Source organism: Tilletiopsis washingtonensis (genome assembly GCF_003144115.1).
Source record: "Tilletiopsis washingtonensis strain MCA 4186 unplaced genomic scaffold FA09scaffold_10, whole genome shotgun sequence".
Taxonomy (NCBI): Eukaryota; Fungi; Basidiomycota; class Exobasidiomycetes; order Entylomatales; genus Tilletiopsis; species Tilletiopsis washingtonensis.
The window spans coordinates 357,620-370,991 of record NW_020312007.1 but is presented as its reverse complement, the minus strand read 5'-3'; the positions used below and the strand labels follow the sequence as shown (position 1 = coordinate 370,991).

The window sequence follows — 13,372 nt, the reverse complement described above, 5'->3', positions numbered from 1 at the left end:
CTGCGGCGGCGTGCGTGCCCGCGCCGGTGCCGCTGCTCTGCTGCCGCACCGCATCTCTGCAGCGCGGGTGTGGCGCCCGCCGCCTCTGCCGAGCTGCTGCTGCTGCACCTGCTGCCGCTGCGCCCGCGCGCCGCCTTCGCCGGCCCGCTCCCTCCTCGCCCATCGCAACCCCAGATCCCATTCGCGTGCGCCTCGCTCGCCTCGCCTGCTCGTTCTGTCGCCGTGCTGCTCGCTCGAGAACAGCGCAGCGCACCTCAGCACCAAACACCAGACTCGCAGCGAGCGACAAGGCCCGCGTGCAGCCCCGCAGGCGGCGTGCACAACGCCCGAGCCTTGCGGCCTCGCTGCATCGGGAGCCTCGACGCCTCAAGTCTACATCGGCCAGCAGCACACGCCTGCCCGCACCTCGAGCCTCGTCAGACGGCGCTGTGCCCGAGGCTGCTTGCGCCAGTAGCCGCTGCTTTACGCTCTGGCACTGCGCAGCGCTCTGCCGCAGCAGCACGCCAGGCCCATGGCCACGCCGGGCGACGCGCAGCCACCCGCGACTGCTTCGCCGCTCGACTCTCAATCGCCTGCGACGCAGCCGTCCGCGCCCGCAGCCCCCAGCAACGCCGCCCAGACTGCCGCAATGGGCCCAGGAGCGGCCGCATCAGGCGAGCAAGCGCCGGCCGCTGCGCACACGGGCGCGGTGCCCCGCAGCGACGAGGTGCCCGATGCAGAAGGTGACGCCTCGTGGGCGAGCGCCGCGCCCGCCGCCGCCGCCGCCGCCGCCGTCGCGCCGCCGTCGTCTCTTGCGCAGCCCAGCGCGCCCCTCGCCTCCTCCGAGCCGACCACCACGCAGCAAACCGCCATCGCCAGCATTGCCTCACGCCTGCCGCTCGACGAGTCTGCCGCACACACGTCGTCGTCGTCGGCCGCCGCAAGCGCGCAGACCGCCATCACGCCGCCGCACTCGCCGCATCTCGACGGCGCCAACCTGCAGTCCTCATCGTCCTCGCCCCTCTCCTCTGCCTCGTCGTCGGCCGGTGGCGCACGCAAGAACGGCGACCACCAGGCGCTGACGGCCAAGCTGGAGCAACATCAGCTCGACGAGGCGAACGGCTCCTACGCCGGCCGGCCTCGCGGCGCCTCGTCCATCGCCGGCCAATCCGACATCGACGACCTGGACGACGTCGACGCCTCGCTCTCCGGCTTTGCGTCGCCTGGACCGGCGACGCCTTCCCGAGGCACGGGCCGCGGTCGAGGACGAGGGCGTGGTCGCGGCCGTGGCCGTGGACGAGGGCGCGGCTCAGGCGTTCGCGGCGGCCGCGGTGGCCGCGGCGGCTCCTCGCTCGCTCGCCACGACGACGCCCGGCTCGGCTCTGACGGATCCGGCACGCCGAACTACGCAGGACCCAGCCGCGCCGTCTACGCCCGCCCGAAGCCCACTTTCATCACGTCGCGCACCTTTGTGCCTCAAGTCAACGGCGCGGCCGAGTCTGGCGTCATCGAGGCGCAATCTCACACAGCCAAGGAAGGCGGCATGAAGCGCGCCGAGCGCCGCGGCAAGGTGAGCAGGCACTGCCACGCTCACAGGGACTTGTGCTCACCCCGCACCCACTGCAGGAGGACCAGCCGGCGAGCGAAGGCATGGCGCGGTCGAGCTCGCGCGCTTCGCGCAGTGGCGCGCCCTCAAGCGACCCTGTGCAACCACACCCGTCGAACCACCCCGTGCGCAAGGCGGCTCGCCAGCTCAACGGGCGCCTGTCTCCGCTGCCCTTCGATAACGCCGAGCCCGACAGCCGGGCCGCCAGCGGCAGCGGCACCTCGGCCTCGGCGCCGTCACTCATCCCCACGCACCACAGCACGCCGCGCGACCCGCCGCCGCGGCTGCGCCCGCGTCTGTTCGAGCTCGAGGAGGCGCCGACGTTCTACCCGACCAAGGAGGAGTTCGCCGACCCGCTCAAATACATCGAGTGGGTCGGCGCCGAGGACGGCGGACGCGGCAAGGAGTACGGCATCGTCAAGATCGTGCCGCCCGAGGGCTGGAATCCGGAGTTTGTGCTCGACCAGGAGGTGAGTCTGCGTGGACCAAAGCTGCAGGCGCGCTTGAGCGACGCTGACGCTCGCCTCCCAGACATTCCGCTTCCGCACGCGCGTGCAACGCCTGAACTCGCTCAGCGCCGAGGCGCGTGCCTCGCTCAACTACCAGGAGCAGCTGCAGAAGTTCCACGCTCAGCAAGGCCATGCGCGTGTCTCGATTCCCATTGTGGATCGGCGCCCGGTCGACCTGTACAGCCTCAAGCTCGTTGTGGCCACGTACGGCGGCGCCGAGGCCGTCGTCAAGAACCGCAAGTGGTCGGAGGTGACGCGCAAGCTGGGCTACGACGAGCGCGAGTCGAGCCACCTCGCGGCGCAGGTCAAGGCGGCGTACTACAAGATCATTCTGCCGTTCGAGAAGTTCCTCACTGCGGCCAAGGAGCAGGTCAAGGCCACGAGCACCTCTCCCGCTGGCGTGCCGAGCGCCGCGGCAGTGGCAGCAGCTGCTGCCGCCGTGCTGAGCAGGCGCGGGACGCCGACGCCCGGCGGTGCCAACGCAGGCCGGCGCGACTCGCTCTCGCCGCTGCCAGGCACTGCGGCCCAGCCTGGACCCGCGGCGGCGGCCATGTCCGACCTCACGGCCGCCGCCTCGCTGAGCCCTGCGCCGCCAGCTGCGGGCGCTGATGCTGTGCATGGCTCGCTCGATCCTTCGCCCGAGCCCGGTGCGTGGGCGAAGGACGCGTCAGGAGCCGCAGATGCGGACGAGGCGAACGGCAAGCGCCGCAGCTCGCGCAAGCGCCTCGATGCGGAAGGTGAGCGATCTCGGGACAGCGAGCTCTCCTGCTGTGGCTGACGTTCTGTCAGCGCGCGACGTCACCGCCACAGGCAGGCCCAAGCGCCGCGCGGCTGGTGCTCTGGGCGCAGCAGAGCACTACGCGGCCGAGCAGGACCTCATTCTGCTGCCCGGTGCCGAGGAACAGGTGCGTGCGGTCGACTCTGAGCGCCCAGCTGCCACTGACGTGCCCGCACAGATGTGCGAGATCTGCCTGCGCGGCGACGACGGCATGGCGATGCTGCTCTGCGACGAATGCAACCGCGGCTACCACATGTACTGCCTCGACCCGCCGCTCACGACGGTGCCCAAGTCGCAGTGGTTCTGCCCGCCGTGCCTCGTCGGCACGGGCAACGACTATGGCTTCGACGACGGCGAGACGCACAGCCTCGACAGCTTCTGGAAGCGCGCCGACGCCTTCCGCCGCACCTGGTGGGCGCAGCGCCCCGAGAAGATCTGGTCACCGGCAGAGGCGGCGATGAAGGAGGAGCAGCCTGACCCTGCCGCCGAGGCCGACGCGGCCGCCTCGGGCTCGCGTCCGACAAACGGCGTCGTGCGCGCCGTCGCGGGCACAGACTTGCACGTGGCCGAGGACGACGTCGAGCGCGAATTCTGGCGCCTCATCACCTCGCCACAGGAGACGGTCGAGGTGGAGTACGGCGCCGACATCCACTCGACGACGCATGGCAGGTGAGTGTCGCGCGTGCCTCGCCGCAAAGGGCGTGCCGCTGACCCTTCCTCGCAGTGCGCTGCCGACGATGGAGACGTGCCCGCTGAGCCCATACGCGCGCGACGGCTGGAACCTGAACAACCTGCCGATCCTGCCCAGCTCGCTGCTGCGCTATATCAAGTCGGACATCTCGGGCATGACGGTGCCGTGGATCTACGTCGGCATGATGTTCTCGACGTTCTGCTGGCACAACGAGGACCACTACACGTACAGCATCAACTACCAGCACTGGGGCGACACCAAGACGTGGTACGGCGTGCCCGGCGGCGACGCCGAGAAGTTCGAGGAGGCGATGCGCCGCGCGGCACCGGACCTCTTCGAGACGTCGCCCGACCTGCTCTTCCAGCTCGTGACGATGATGAGCCCGAGCAAGCTCAAGCGCGAGGGCGTGTGCGTGTATGCGGTCGACCAGCGCGCCAACGACTTCGTCATCACGTATCCGAAGGCGTACCACGCCGGCTTCAACCATGGCTACAATCTCAACGAGGCCGTCAACTTTGCGCTGCCCGACTGGATCGACCTCGGCTTGCAGTGCGTCAAGCGCTACCAGCACTTCAGCAAGATGCCCGTCTTTTCGCACGACGAGCTCGTCGTGACAGTCTCGCAGCACAGCACGGCCATCGAGACGGCCATCTGGCTCGAGCGCCCGCTCTCCGAGATGGTGCAGCGCGAAGTGGCGGCGCGCAACAAGCTGCGCGAGCTGATTCCGGGCCTCGAGGAGGTTGTCGAGGAGTCTGACCGGCCCGAGCGCGAATACCAGTGCGCGCACTGCAACGCTTTCTGCTATCTCGGCCAGATCGTGTCCGACAAGGCCGACGGCGTCGCCTGCCTTGAGCACGGCCACGAGGTCTGCGGCGCCGACATTCCGTCGCGCTGGACGCTCCGGCTGCGCTTCTCCGACGCTGGCCTCGCGCAGATGCAGGGCAAGATCCGCGAGCGCGCCAGTGCGCCCGAGAACTGGCAGGCGCGCCTGCTCAAGCTGCTCTCGGCGCACGCGCGTCCCCCGCTGAGGATGCTGCGCACGCTGCTCAACGAGGGCGAACGCATTCAGTACGCCATGCCCGAGCTCACGGACCTCCGCGAGTTCGTCGAGAAGGCGCAGGAGTGGCTGGAGAGCACGACGGCCTTCACCACGCGCAAGACGCACAAGCGGCAGAGCGCGCCGGGTGGACCATCCGCCGGCCCGCCCGCCGGCCCCGTCCTCCTGTCAGCTGCAGCTACGGCCGCGGCCGGGCGCACCAGCGCGCGCGCCGCCGCCAGGCGGCGTGGCGGCGCAGCGAGGGGCAACGAGCGCATGTCGGCGACACCAGACGAGACGCCAAACCCGGAAGACTCAACTGCTGCGCCAGACGATGTTGTCGATGCAGAGGCATCGACGCTGCGCTCGCCAAGCGCGCTCTTCGCGCTCCTCGACGAGGTGGACAAGCTGCCCTTCGACGCGCCGGAGATCGCGCAGCTGCGCGGTGTCGTCGACCAGGTGACGGACTTGCGCGCGCGCGCTCAGGAGTACCTGAGGGCCTACCGCGGAGAAGACATTCCGTACCAGCCCAGATTCGAAGGTGAACCGACGGCGGAGGACTGCCAGTGGCTCGTGGACAGCGGTGCCGCGCTCAACATCGCGCTGCCCGAGCTCGACGCGCTCTCGCAGCTGGTCAAGCGGCGCAAGTGGCGCATCGAGATGCACGAGATCCAGGACAACTTCATCAACTACAGCGACGTCTGCGATCTGCTGCGCGAAGCCGAGGAGGCGGGCGTGTCGCCCAACGATTTGCTGTACCACAACCTGCTAGAGCGGCGGGCGAACGGCGACGAGTGGATCATGACCGCGAAGCTGTGGGTCGAAGGCCACGACGCGCCGACGGCGCTCGACCTCGAGACTCTCACGTCGACGCCCAACAATGTCGCCATCGTCCCGGCCCTGCACCACCGCGCCGAGGTGCTGCTGCAGAAGTCGAGAGAGTGCCAGCGCAGCGTCGACGCCATCTACGCCGGCATGAGCGAGCCGCTCGAGGGCCACCCGGTGCCGACGGGCAATCTGACCCAGCTGCCAGACGCGCGCCGCGTCCTGCGCACCATCAAGCAGCACAATCTCCACATCGCCGGCGCGCCCGAGCTGGTGCAGGGCATCGAGCTGTACGACGAGTGGACGGGCATGCTGCACGGCGCGCTCACGCGCTCCTTCTCGCGCGGCAAGGTGATGAATGCCGCGACGATTGAGGCCGAGGTGCAGCGCTTCTACGAGCGCGTCATCGGCACCACCAACACCGCCGACGAGCAGAGCTCGACGACAAGGTTCAAGTGCATCTGTCGCTCCGAGGAGATGCCGCCCGCCTCGATGGTGTGCTGCAGTCGCTGCCGCGTCGAATACCACCTGGCATGCATGGGCCTCGAGGCACGCGACGTGCCCAAGACGAAGCCGTGGAACTGCCCCATCTGCGCCGGCAAGACGCTGCAGAAGTTCATGCAGCGCCGCGATGCCCTCGACATGTCGCTGCTCGAGGAGCTCTCGCTCTCGCCCAAGTTCGCGCCGCACCACTTCCAATTTCCACCGCCCGAGCTGGAGCTCGTGCACGACATGCACAAGCGCCTGCAGCGCTTCCGCGACGTCACCTCGCGCGCGCTCGGCGGCTCTGTGATGGACATCGCCCATGCGCTGCGTCGCAGCCTCGGCCTGCCGGTCAACGTTGCAACGCCCAACGGCGACTGCACTCTGACGCTCGCCTTCAAGCGCGAGCTTCAAGGCCTCCGCAACTCCACCACGCAGCTTCTCGATCCCGAGGCCGTGATGGCGCCTGACCAGGCCCCGGCGAAGCACCCCTCGCCAGCCAAGAGTGGACATGCGCGCGGCGGCTCGCGTGCTGCCCATCCGATCGCTGCGTCCGAGTCAGGCAGCGCGCGTGCGGGACCCTCGGCATCGCCGGCCAAGGGCGATGTCACGCTCGACAACTCGTTCCAGGACGTCGACGACGGCGACAAGGAGGTCGACGGCCGCAAGCGCAAGCGCGGCAAGCGCGCCAAGCTCATCTTCTCTGAGGAGATGGGCGTCGTGCAGCAGACGAACGGCGAGCGCGTCTACTGCATCTGCAAGAAGCCCGAGTTCGGGCACATGATCGGCTGCGACCGCTGTCTGCTCTGGTTCCACTGCACGTGCGTGAACATCCCCAAGCTCGACGACCTCAACCGCGACGATCGCTGGCTCTGCCCGCTCTGCTGCGTCAAGACGGAGAAGAAGTACGCCTGGGCCGAGGTCAAGGTGCGCCCCATCGACTGGAGCGGTCCGGACATGTACCTCGACGTGCGCGCGACGCTGCGCTCGACGAAGAAGCCCGTGAGCAAGGCGCAGTACTGGACGTCGCCCGAGAGCGACCGCATCGTGCTGCATCTCGAGAGCTGGCACCCGGCCGTGTTGGCTGACCGCAGCGAGTTGCCGGCCAAGCGACGGCGCATCCACGACGCCAATGATCCTTCGACGTCTGGGCTGCGCGGCGAGCAGCAGGCGGAGCAGTACGGCCGTGCCTCTGCCTCTGCGACGCCATCGGCTGCAGCCCCGCCAATCCTTCCGCCGCTCGGTCCTGCCAGCGGCATGGCCGCGCGCTCGCTGCCGCTGCCTCCGGGCTCTCACTCTGGTACGCCCTCGAACGGCGGCACCACGCACCCGTCGCCGCACGTCCAGTCGGCAAGCGCCGGCTCGCAGGCGCCGCAGCCACGCTTCAACCCGCCGCACGAGCACGGCTATGGTGCACGTGGCGCACCCGACCCGGTCGAGCGTGAGCGCGCCGAGCGCGAGGACGCGAAGCGCGACGCCGAGCAGCGCCACCGCGCCGGCATGGCCAATCTGTACTCACGCGGTGTCACCGACGCCATGATCGAGCGCTGGTACGTCGGCTGGAACGGACGCACGCTCGTGTGGCCGCGCTACGACGAGCACGGCAAGTTCATCGAGCTGGATCTGGGCAAGAGCATCCGGCTCGCGCCCGGCGACGTCGATGGCTCGCGCTACATCCAGATGGTGCTCGACAAGGAGAATGCGCGCAAGGCCGAGGAGCATCGCCGCCGCCAGATGCAGCAGCAGGAGGACCCGCACCGCCGCGAGCACCGCGAGCGCGACCTGCTGCACCCGCGCGAGCTCGCCGCGCCGCGTCCGCAGCTGCCGCCACCGCCGGCGCCTGGAGCACTGCTTCCTCCTCCTGGCCTCGGCGCAGGCCACGCTGGGCCGCCCATTCTGCCCGCGCCGCACACACTCGCGCTGTGGCCCGTCGGCGTGCGTGACCAGCCGCTGCCGCCGCGTGCCCACTGGGACAACTACCCGCCGGAGCGCGTGGCCCACGAGCCGTCCGACGCCGAGCCCCGCGTGCGTGGCTCGTCGTACGCTCCCTCTCCCGCTTCTCACGTGAGTGCCGTGCTGCCGTGGTCGACCCGCATGCCCTTCTGACAACGCCGCTGTCTCTGCAGATGTCCGTCGCCGCCCTCTCCGCACCCTCACCCGGCTCGGCGCCTCCTCTGCGCCCGCCGCACGAGAGGCCCTCGTGAGCTCCGCATCTCCGACTCAGACTCTGACTCCGCCCCGGAAGACCGGCCTCCTTCACGATCCGCGCGCGTCTCCCGTACATCCTGTATAACTACCTTCACACGTCTCGCGAGCACCCTTCTTAGCCTAGCCGTGAGGACGCCCATCTAATTCCAAGCCTCAGGCACCCTCTTCCGCCTCATGAGGTGTCTGTCTTGCCATCTTGTGCATCCTCTTTCGCGGCCTCGGCTGACGTCTCTGTAGCCTCGGCATCGCCTGTGCTTGTATCCGCAGCGATGGCGTCCTCGCCCGTCGGCGTTGCACCCGGTGCCGGCAGCTCCGCCTCTGCAGCGTCTGCTTCTGGTGCAGCGCTAGGCTCCACTGCGTCTTCCGCAGTCGCAGCAGAGTCCAGCTCGGCCGCCTGAAATGCTTGTGGGGCTGCGATGTCGCTAAGCGCTGGGTGCTCCTCATTCGCAGCGTCCTTGCTTTCTGCAGGCGGCGCAGCGTCTACAGCGACGGCTGCATCTTCGGCTGCGCTCGCTGGCTCGCTGGGCGTATCTGCATCGATCGTCGCTGCAGGTGCTGTCGCTTCCGGCTCGGCGCTCTCCTCCTTGCTGGGCGGTGCCGGCGGCTCACTCGCGGCCGGTGCATCGCTGGCGACACCGGCGGCGGCAGCTGGTCGCTCGTCTAATGCGGAGGAGGGCGCGTCGTTGCCCACTTCTGCCGCTGTCGCAATGGACTGCTCTGGCTCAAAGGCAATCTCGGCGACGGCGCTGGGCGCGGCGGCAGCGGCGGCCTTCTCGGCGGCAGGCGCCTCCGGCTCAGAGGCCGGCGAAGCGCTGGCAGCCTCCGTCGGCGGCAGGGTCGAGCTTTTGGAGGGCGTCGGCGGCGGGCTGGTCACGTTCATCGCTGAGTCCGACGAGCTCGGACCGCCAGCAGCCGCGCGCTCGCGCTTGCGTGCCGCCTCAGCCAGTCGCTGCTGCAGCGTCATGCGAGGAGCGCGAGCCGGCGGCGAAGTTGGAGTGGCGGCAGCTGAGGGCGGGGAAGAGGCTGCAGCCGCAGGCGTCGAGGGCCTTGAGACGACTGGCGCCGGCGACGGAGGCGCCGAGCCAATCTCCGCTGCAGTCTTCTCAGGCTTGGACGGCGTCGACGGAGGCGCAGGACCAGCCCCAGCGGCTGGCGCAGATGTCGCGGGAGACGCATCGTCCTCTCCGCTGCCTGGCGCCTGCACTTCAGCAGAGATGCCTGGGCCGTCGTCCGTGGCCACAGTGACGTTGTCGGCTGTCGACGCTGCTGTCTCAGCGGCCTCGCTCTCGGCGGCCGGCGGCTCTGCAGCTGCGGCCTCTGTTGGAGGCTCGCTCTGCTCAGCGTTCGAAGAGGCAGGCTCGTCCGACGCCTCAGCCTTGGCTGGCGGTTCTGGCGGCGGCGAGGAGCTCGAGACATCGCCGCTCTGGGCCGCAGCCTCGCTCGTCTCGGCCACAGTGTCTGATGCCAGGGCCGGAGCCTGGGCGGCGCTCTGATCCAGAGATGCGCGCCCATCGAGGGAAGTGCGACCGGGCGTGCCAGTCGAGTCCATCGATGTCCGCCCGTTGGTCGCAGCTTTGCGGCCAAACAGAGGGATGCGAGCCCTGTACGCTGATGGCGCAGGGGTGTCCTTCGCTGGCGCGGGCGCCGGTGCAGGCGGAGGCGTGTAGGTCTTGCCGGCTACGGCAGCGTCGATGTCCTGTCGAGCGGGTGAGCACCTCTGTCCTTGCACGCGCGGCAACATTAGCTCACCTCTGCAGACCAGCTCAGACCCTTTAGCGTGCCAAGCTTCTTCTCGAGGTGCGCCTTGTCCTCCGTCATGCGCTGGTGCGGCTCTGGGCCCTTCACCTCGACAGCTGACAGCTCCGCACCGAGGCGCTTGTCGATGGAGGCCAGGACCTGGCCCATGACGTGCTCCACAGTCGGGCCGTGCAAATACTTGTACAGCACCTTGTGCAGCGTGGCCGTTTCCTTGACGAGGTCTTGCACCGGCTTGCTGGGCTCCAGAGGCGTCGGCAGCGGCGCATTCCAGTCAATAGCCTTTGAACGAGCAGTCAGATCAGGCCCTCAGCGAGGCAGGTGCGCGCCACTCACCGTCAGGGCGCGACAGTGGACGGTGAGGCGGTCGCTCATGATCGCAACGAGCTTGGCGTGAATCTCGAACTGATGCTCCTGGAAGTCGCGCCGCAGCTTGTCGAACTCGATGAGCATGACGGCCTGCGTCTGGCTGAGGTGCCGCCGCACCGTCTCGCGCACGTAGGGAATGAGCGTGATGACGATGGAGAGCGACTGCGACGCTAGCGCCAAGTGCTTGGCGGTGATGTTCTTGAGACCGGCAGAGCGCATTGCGCCGGCGCCGAGTACGACTTGACATGTGCGCGAGTTGAATTGCTGCCGGCGAGTGGGTGAGCACGCGATTGAAGAGACAGACACAATGCAAGACTCACCTTCAGGAACTCGACTACGCGGCCCATCGCCTCAGTCGTGAGCAGCGGCAAGTTGATGACGACGCGGAGGTACTCTGCAAGCAGCCGCAGCACGTGCGTGCTGGCTCCGACGACAAAGTAGCTCTTCTCCTCGATCTCGAGCGTCTTGAAATTCTCGGCGTCTGCCGGCGCGGCGTCCTCGTCGCCCGCACGCGCAGGCAGCAGAAAGGCGGCAGGGTCGCCCGTGGCGCTGTCGACGATGAGGTTGACTTCTCGCTGGTCGAACGGCGTCACCTCTGCCTGGCCCCAAGTCTCCTCCTCGACGCGCTTGGCGGCGCCCTCTATCCGCTCGCGGTGGAACTGCACCAGCCAGCTCTTGGCCTGGTTCAAGATCGCACCGCGCAGGCCGACGACCATGCGTGCCGCGAGCGTCTCGGAGCGCAGCACGAACGTCCACGTGAGGTGGAAGAGCGCGAGAAAGGCGGGCAGCGAGAGCTTGACGTGCGTGCTGGCGCGCAGGGAGAGGAGCCGCGATGCGAGCACATGCGACAATGACGTGGCGTCGTGCACGAGCGATGAGAGCTGCAGAGGCAGCCCAGAAGACACGCCCAAGGGCATGTGCACCTCGTCGTTGTCTGACAGCGAGCTGTCCGCCTTCTTGGCAGCCTCGGTGAGGGCGCGCACGACGATGCGCGAGTGCACATCGACAGCCTGCAGCGCACGGAGGAAGCCGTCGAAGAGTGTGTCCGCCAGGCGCAGGAAGCGCTCGTGCTCCAGCTCGCGCAGCTTTCCCGCGGCCGCAAAGCCGCCGGGCACCGCCCGCGCATCACTGCGACCTGACGCCGCATCGTCGTCCTCGAGCAGCGCAGCCAGATTCTCCAGCTCCTCCTCCGACTGCTCGGCTGTGATGTGCGAGCGCAGTGTCTGGCGCACGGCTCGGAGTACGACGTTGCGGTATGCCGCTGGCAGTGCGTCGACCTTGCCGGTGCGCACGAGGCCGGCAAGCAGCGGCTCGACGCGGTTGAGGAGGGTGCGGTCTTCTGGTGGCATCGAGTCCACCGGCGGCGGCGGCGAGGCGGTCCCATTCGTATGTGGCGCAGAGCCACCATCTGCGACAGCCTCGGCCTGCACGACCTCGCGCAGGTCGACGATGCTGGCGCTCAGCGGCATGGCGTCCGCAACGTCCTCTGGGCGTCCAATGCGCCGCCCAAGGTCCGCCTCAAGCACGTTGAGCAGCTCCGCCTCTAGCTGTGCGCCCACCATCTCCTCGAGCTCGCTGAGCTGCGGCAGGATAGCGGCGAGCGCCGGCACGGCAGAGAACTCGATGTTGATGCCGAGTGGCAGGCCGGCTGTGGACCCGTCTTCTGCCCCTCCAAGCGATCGCCTGCCCTCGAGCACATCGCGCAATGCCGTGACGACCTCGAGCGCCTCATCCCATTCGCCGCCCTGCGCCAGCAGCCGCGCCAGGTCGCGCTGCTCGAGCAGCTGGCGCACAGCCTCGACGGCGGCGCTCTGCTCTGCGATCTCGCGCCGTCGTGCCTGCTCGCGCACGATGCGCAGGCCGGCTTTGGCCTCCTGCTCGTCCTGCTCCTGCAGCTCTGCCTTGAGCGCCTCGACGCGCGTCAGGCAGGCGGCAGCCTCAGAGCTCAAGTCCTGCAGGTTGCCAAGCGCAGCAAAGAAGGACGTTGAGCGTGCCGAGATCTCGAGGATAAGGTGCTGCTCGACGACGTCCGAGTAGTACGAGAGCTTCTCCTGCAGCATCTGGTTGAGCGCCACGTCGTACACGCCGCCGTCGTCGGCCTCGCCGCCGCGCATCTCGCCCGGGCCGTGGTCGGCGACGCTTTTGTAGCGCTCGGTGACCAGGTCGAAGGTGTACGGGTTGCCGAGGTTGAAGTCTTCCGAGAAGAAGATCTGCGGCACGGAACTGAGCGGCGGCAGCTTGCGCGCGCCCGTCGCAATGTTGCGCGCCTCCTCCAGGCTTGCCCGGCCGCTCTCGTCGCCTTCTGTCCCATCCGCCGCTTCGGCACCGTCTGCGGTCAGGCGAGCGCGCCCAGCATGTCCGAGGCGCTTGTTGCGCTGCAGCGACGCGTACGCCGGCTTGACGCTCTGCAGGTAGGCGGCGAATGCGCCTGGCGGCACCTTTGGCAGCTCTGTATGTGACGTCGAGATGGCGGGGTAGCGCGACGAGGACGGATCGATGGGCCGTGAGGGCTTGCGCGGGTCGTTGAGCACCGTCGAGATGGCTGGCGCACGAGGGGCTCAGCTCGGCGCTGCCACCAGCGGCATACATATGCACTCACCATTGAAGCCGGCCAGGCCCTGAGCACTGGGCGTCGAGTGCCCGCTAAGCGTCAGGTTGGTGGAGCTGAGGCCGGCGCCGAAGTTTGCGCCGTAGCGCGCGCTGGCGCCGCCGCCGAACAGGCTCGCCGACGCCAGACTGCCGACCTCGGACGCGGCGGGGCTGAAGGGCCGCGCGATGGTCGGCGTGCCGGGCGTCGAGGGCACATCGCGGCTTGCACTGCCTCCTGCGGCGGCTCGCGAGCCCGAGGCGCTCATGGGCAGCGAGGACGCGCGCCGGCGCGAGGAGGTGCGGCGCCGTCAGCTGCTGCAGGCGTGGCAGGCACGAGCGGTGGAGCGGACGTGGCGCTGGATGCGTGGTGCGTGGCGAGGTGGATGTGCAGGCGTGGTGGTGCCAGCCGGCCGAGGCGCAGCGAGAGGGCGGGTGTAGCGAGAAGGAAGGCGCGAGGGTGGAGAAGGAGCACGCTACGGCTGGCGGTGCCGAGGCAAGGCGCCGCGGCGCGGCGCAGCGTGGGGACGCGCCTGGCGCCGCGCAC

The 13,372-nt window shown here is 69.0% G+C and overlaps 2 protein-coding genes across 2 annotated transcripts; one reads left to right on the top strand and one right to left on the bottom strand.

The window, feature by feature from the left end:
- The first annotated feature begins 158 nt into the window (after positions 1 to 158).
- FA09DRAFT_360493 (hypothetical protein) lies at positions 159 to 8,288 on the top strand. Its single transcript, XM_025745242.1, has 7 exons — positions 159 to 1,549; positions 1,606 to 2,055; positions 2,117 to 2,831; positions 2,884 to 2,999; positions 3,051 to 3,541; positions 3,597 to 7,971; positions 8,034 to 8,288. The coding sequence occupies exons 1-7, from the start codon at positions 512 to 514 to the stop codon at positions 8,109 to 8,111; spliced, it is 7,263 nt and encodes a 2,420-aa protein (XP_025598491.1). The 5' UTR covers positions 159 to 511; the 3' UTR covers positions 8,112 to 8,288.
- FA09DRAFT_329826 (hypothetical protein) lies at positions 8,199 to 13,277 on the bottom strand. The gene is made up of 5 exons (XM_025742345.1): positions 12,839 to 13,277; positions 10,560 to 12,781; positions 10,207 to 10,503; positions 9,865 to 10,152; positions 8,199 to 9,811 (listed from the first exon to the last, which is right to left on the bottom strand). The coding sequence occupies exons 1-5, from the start codon at positions 13,092 to 13,094 to the stop codon at positions 8,288 to 8,290; spliced, it is 4,587 nt and encodes a 1,528-aa protein (XP_025598490.1). The 5' UTR covers positions 13,095 to 13,277; the 3' UTR covers positions 8,199 to 8,287.
- Between the last annotated feature and the right edge of the window lie 95 nt (positions 13,278 to 13,372).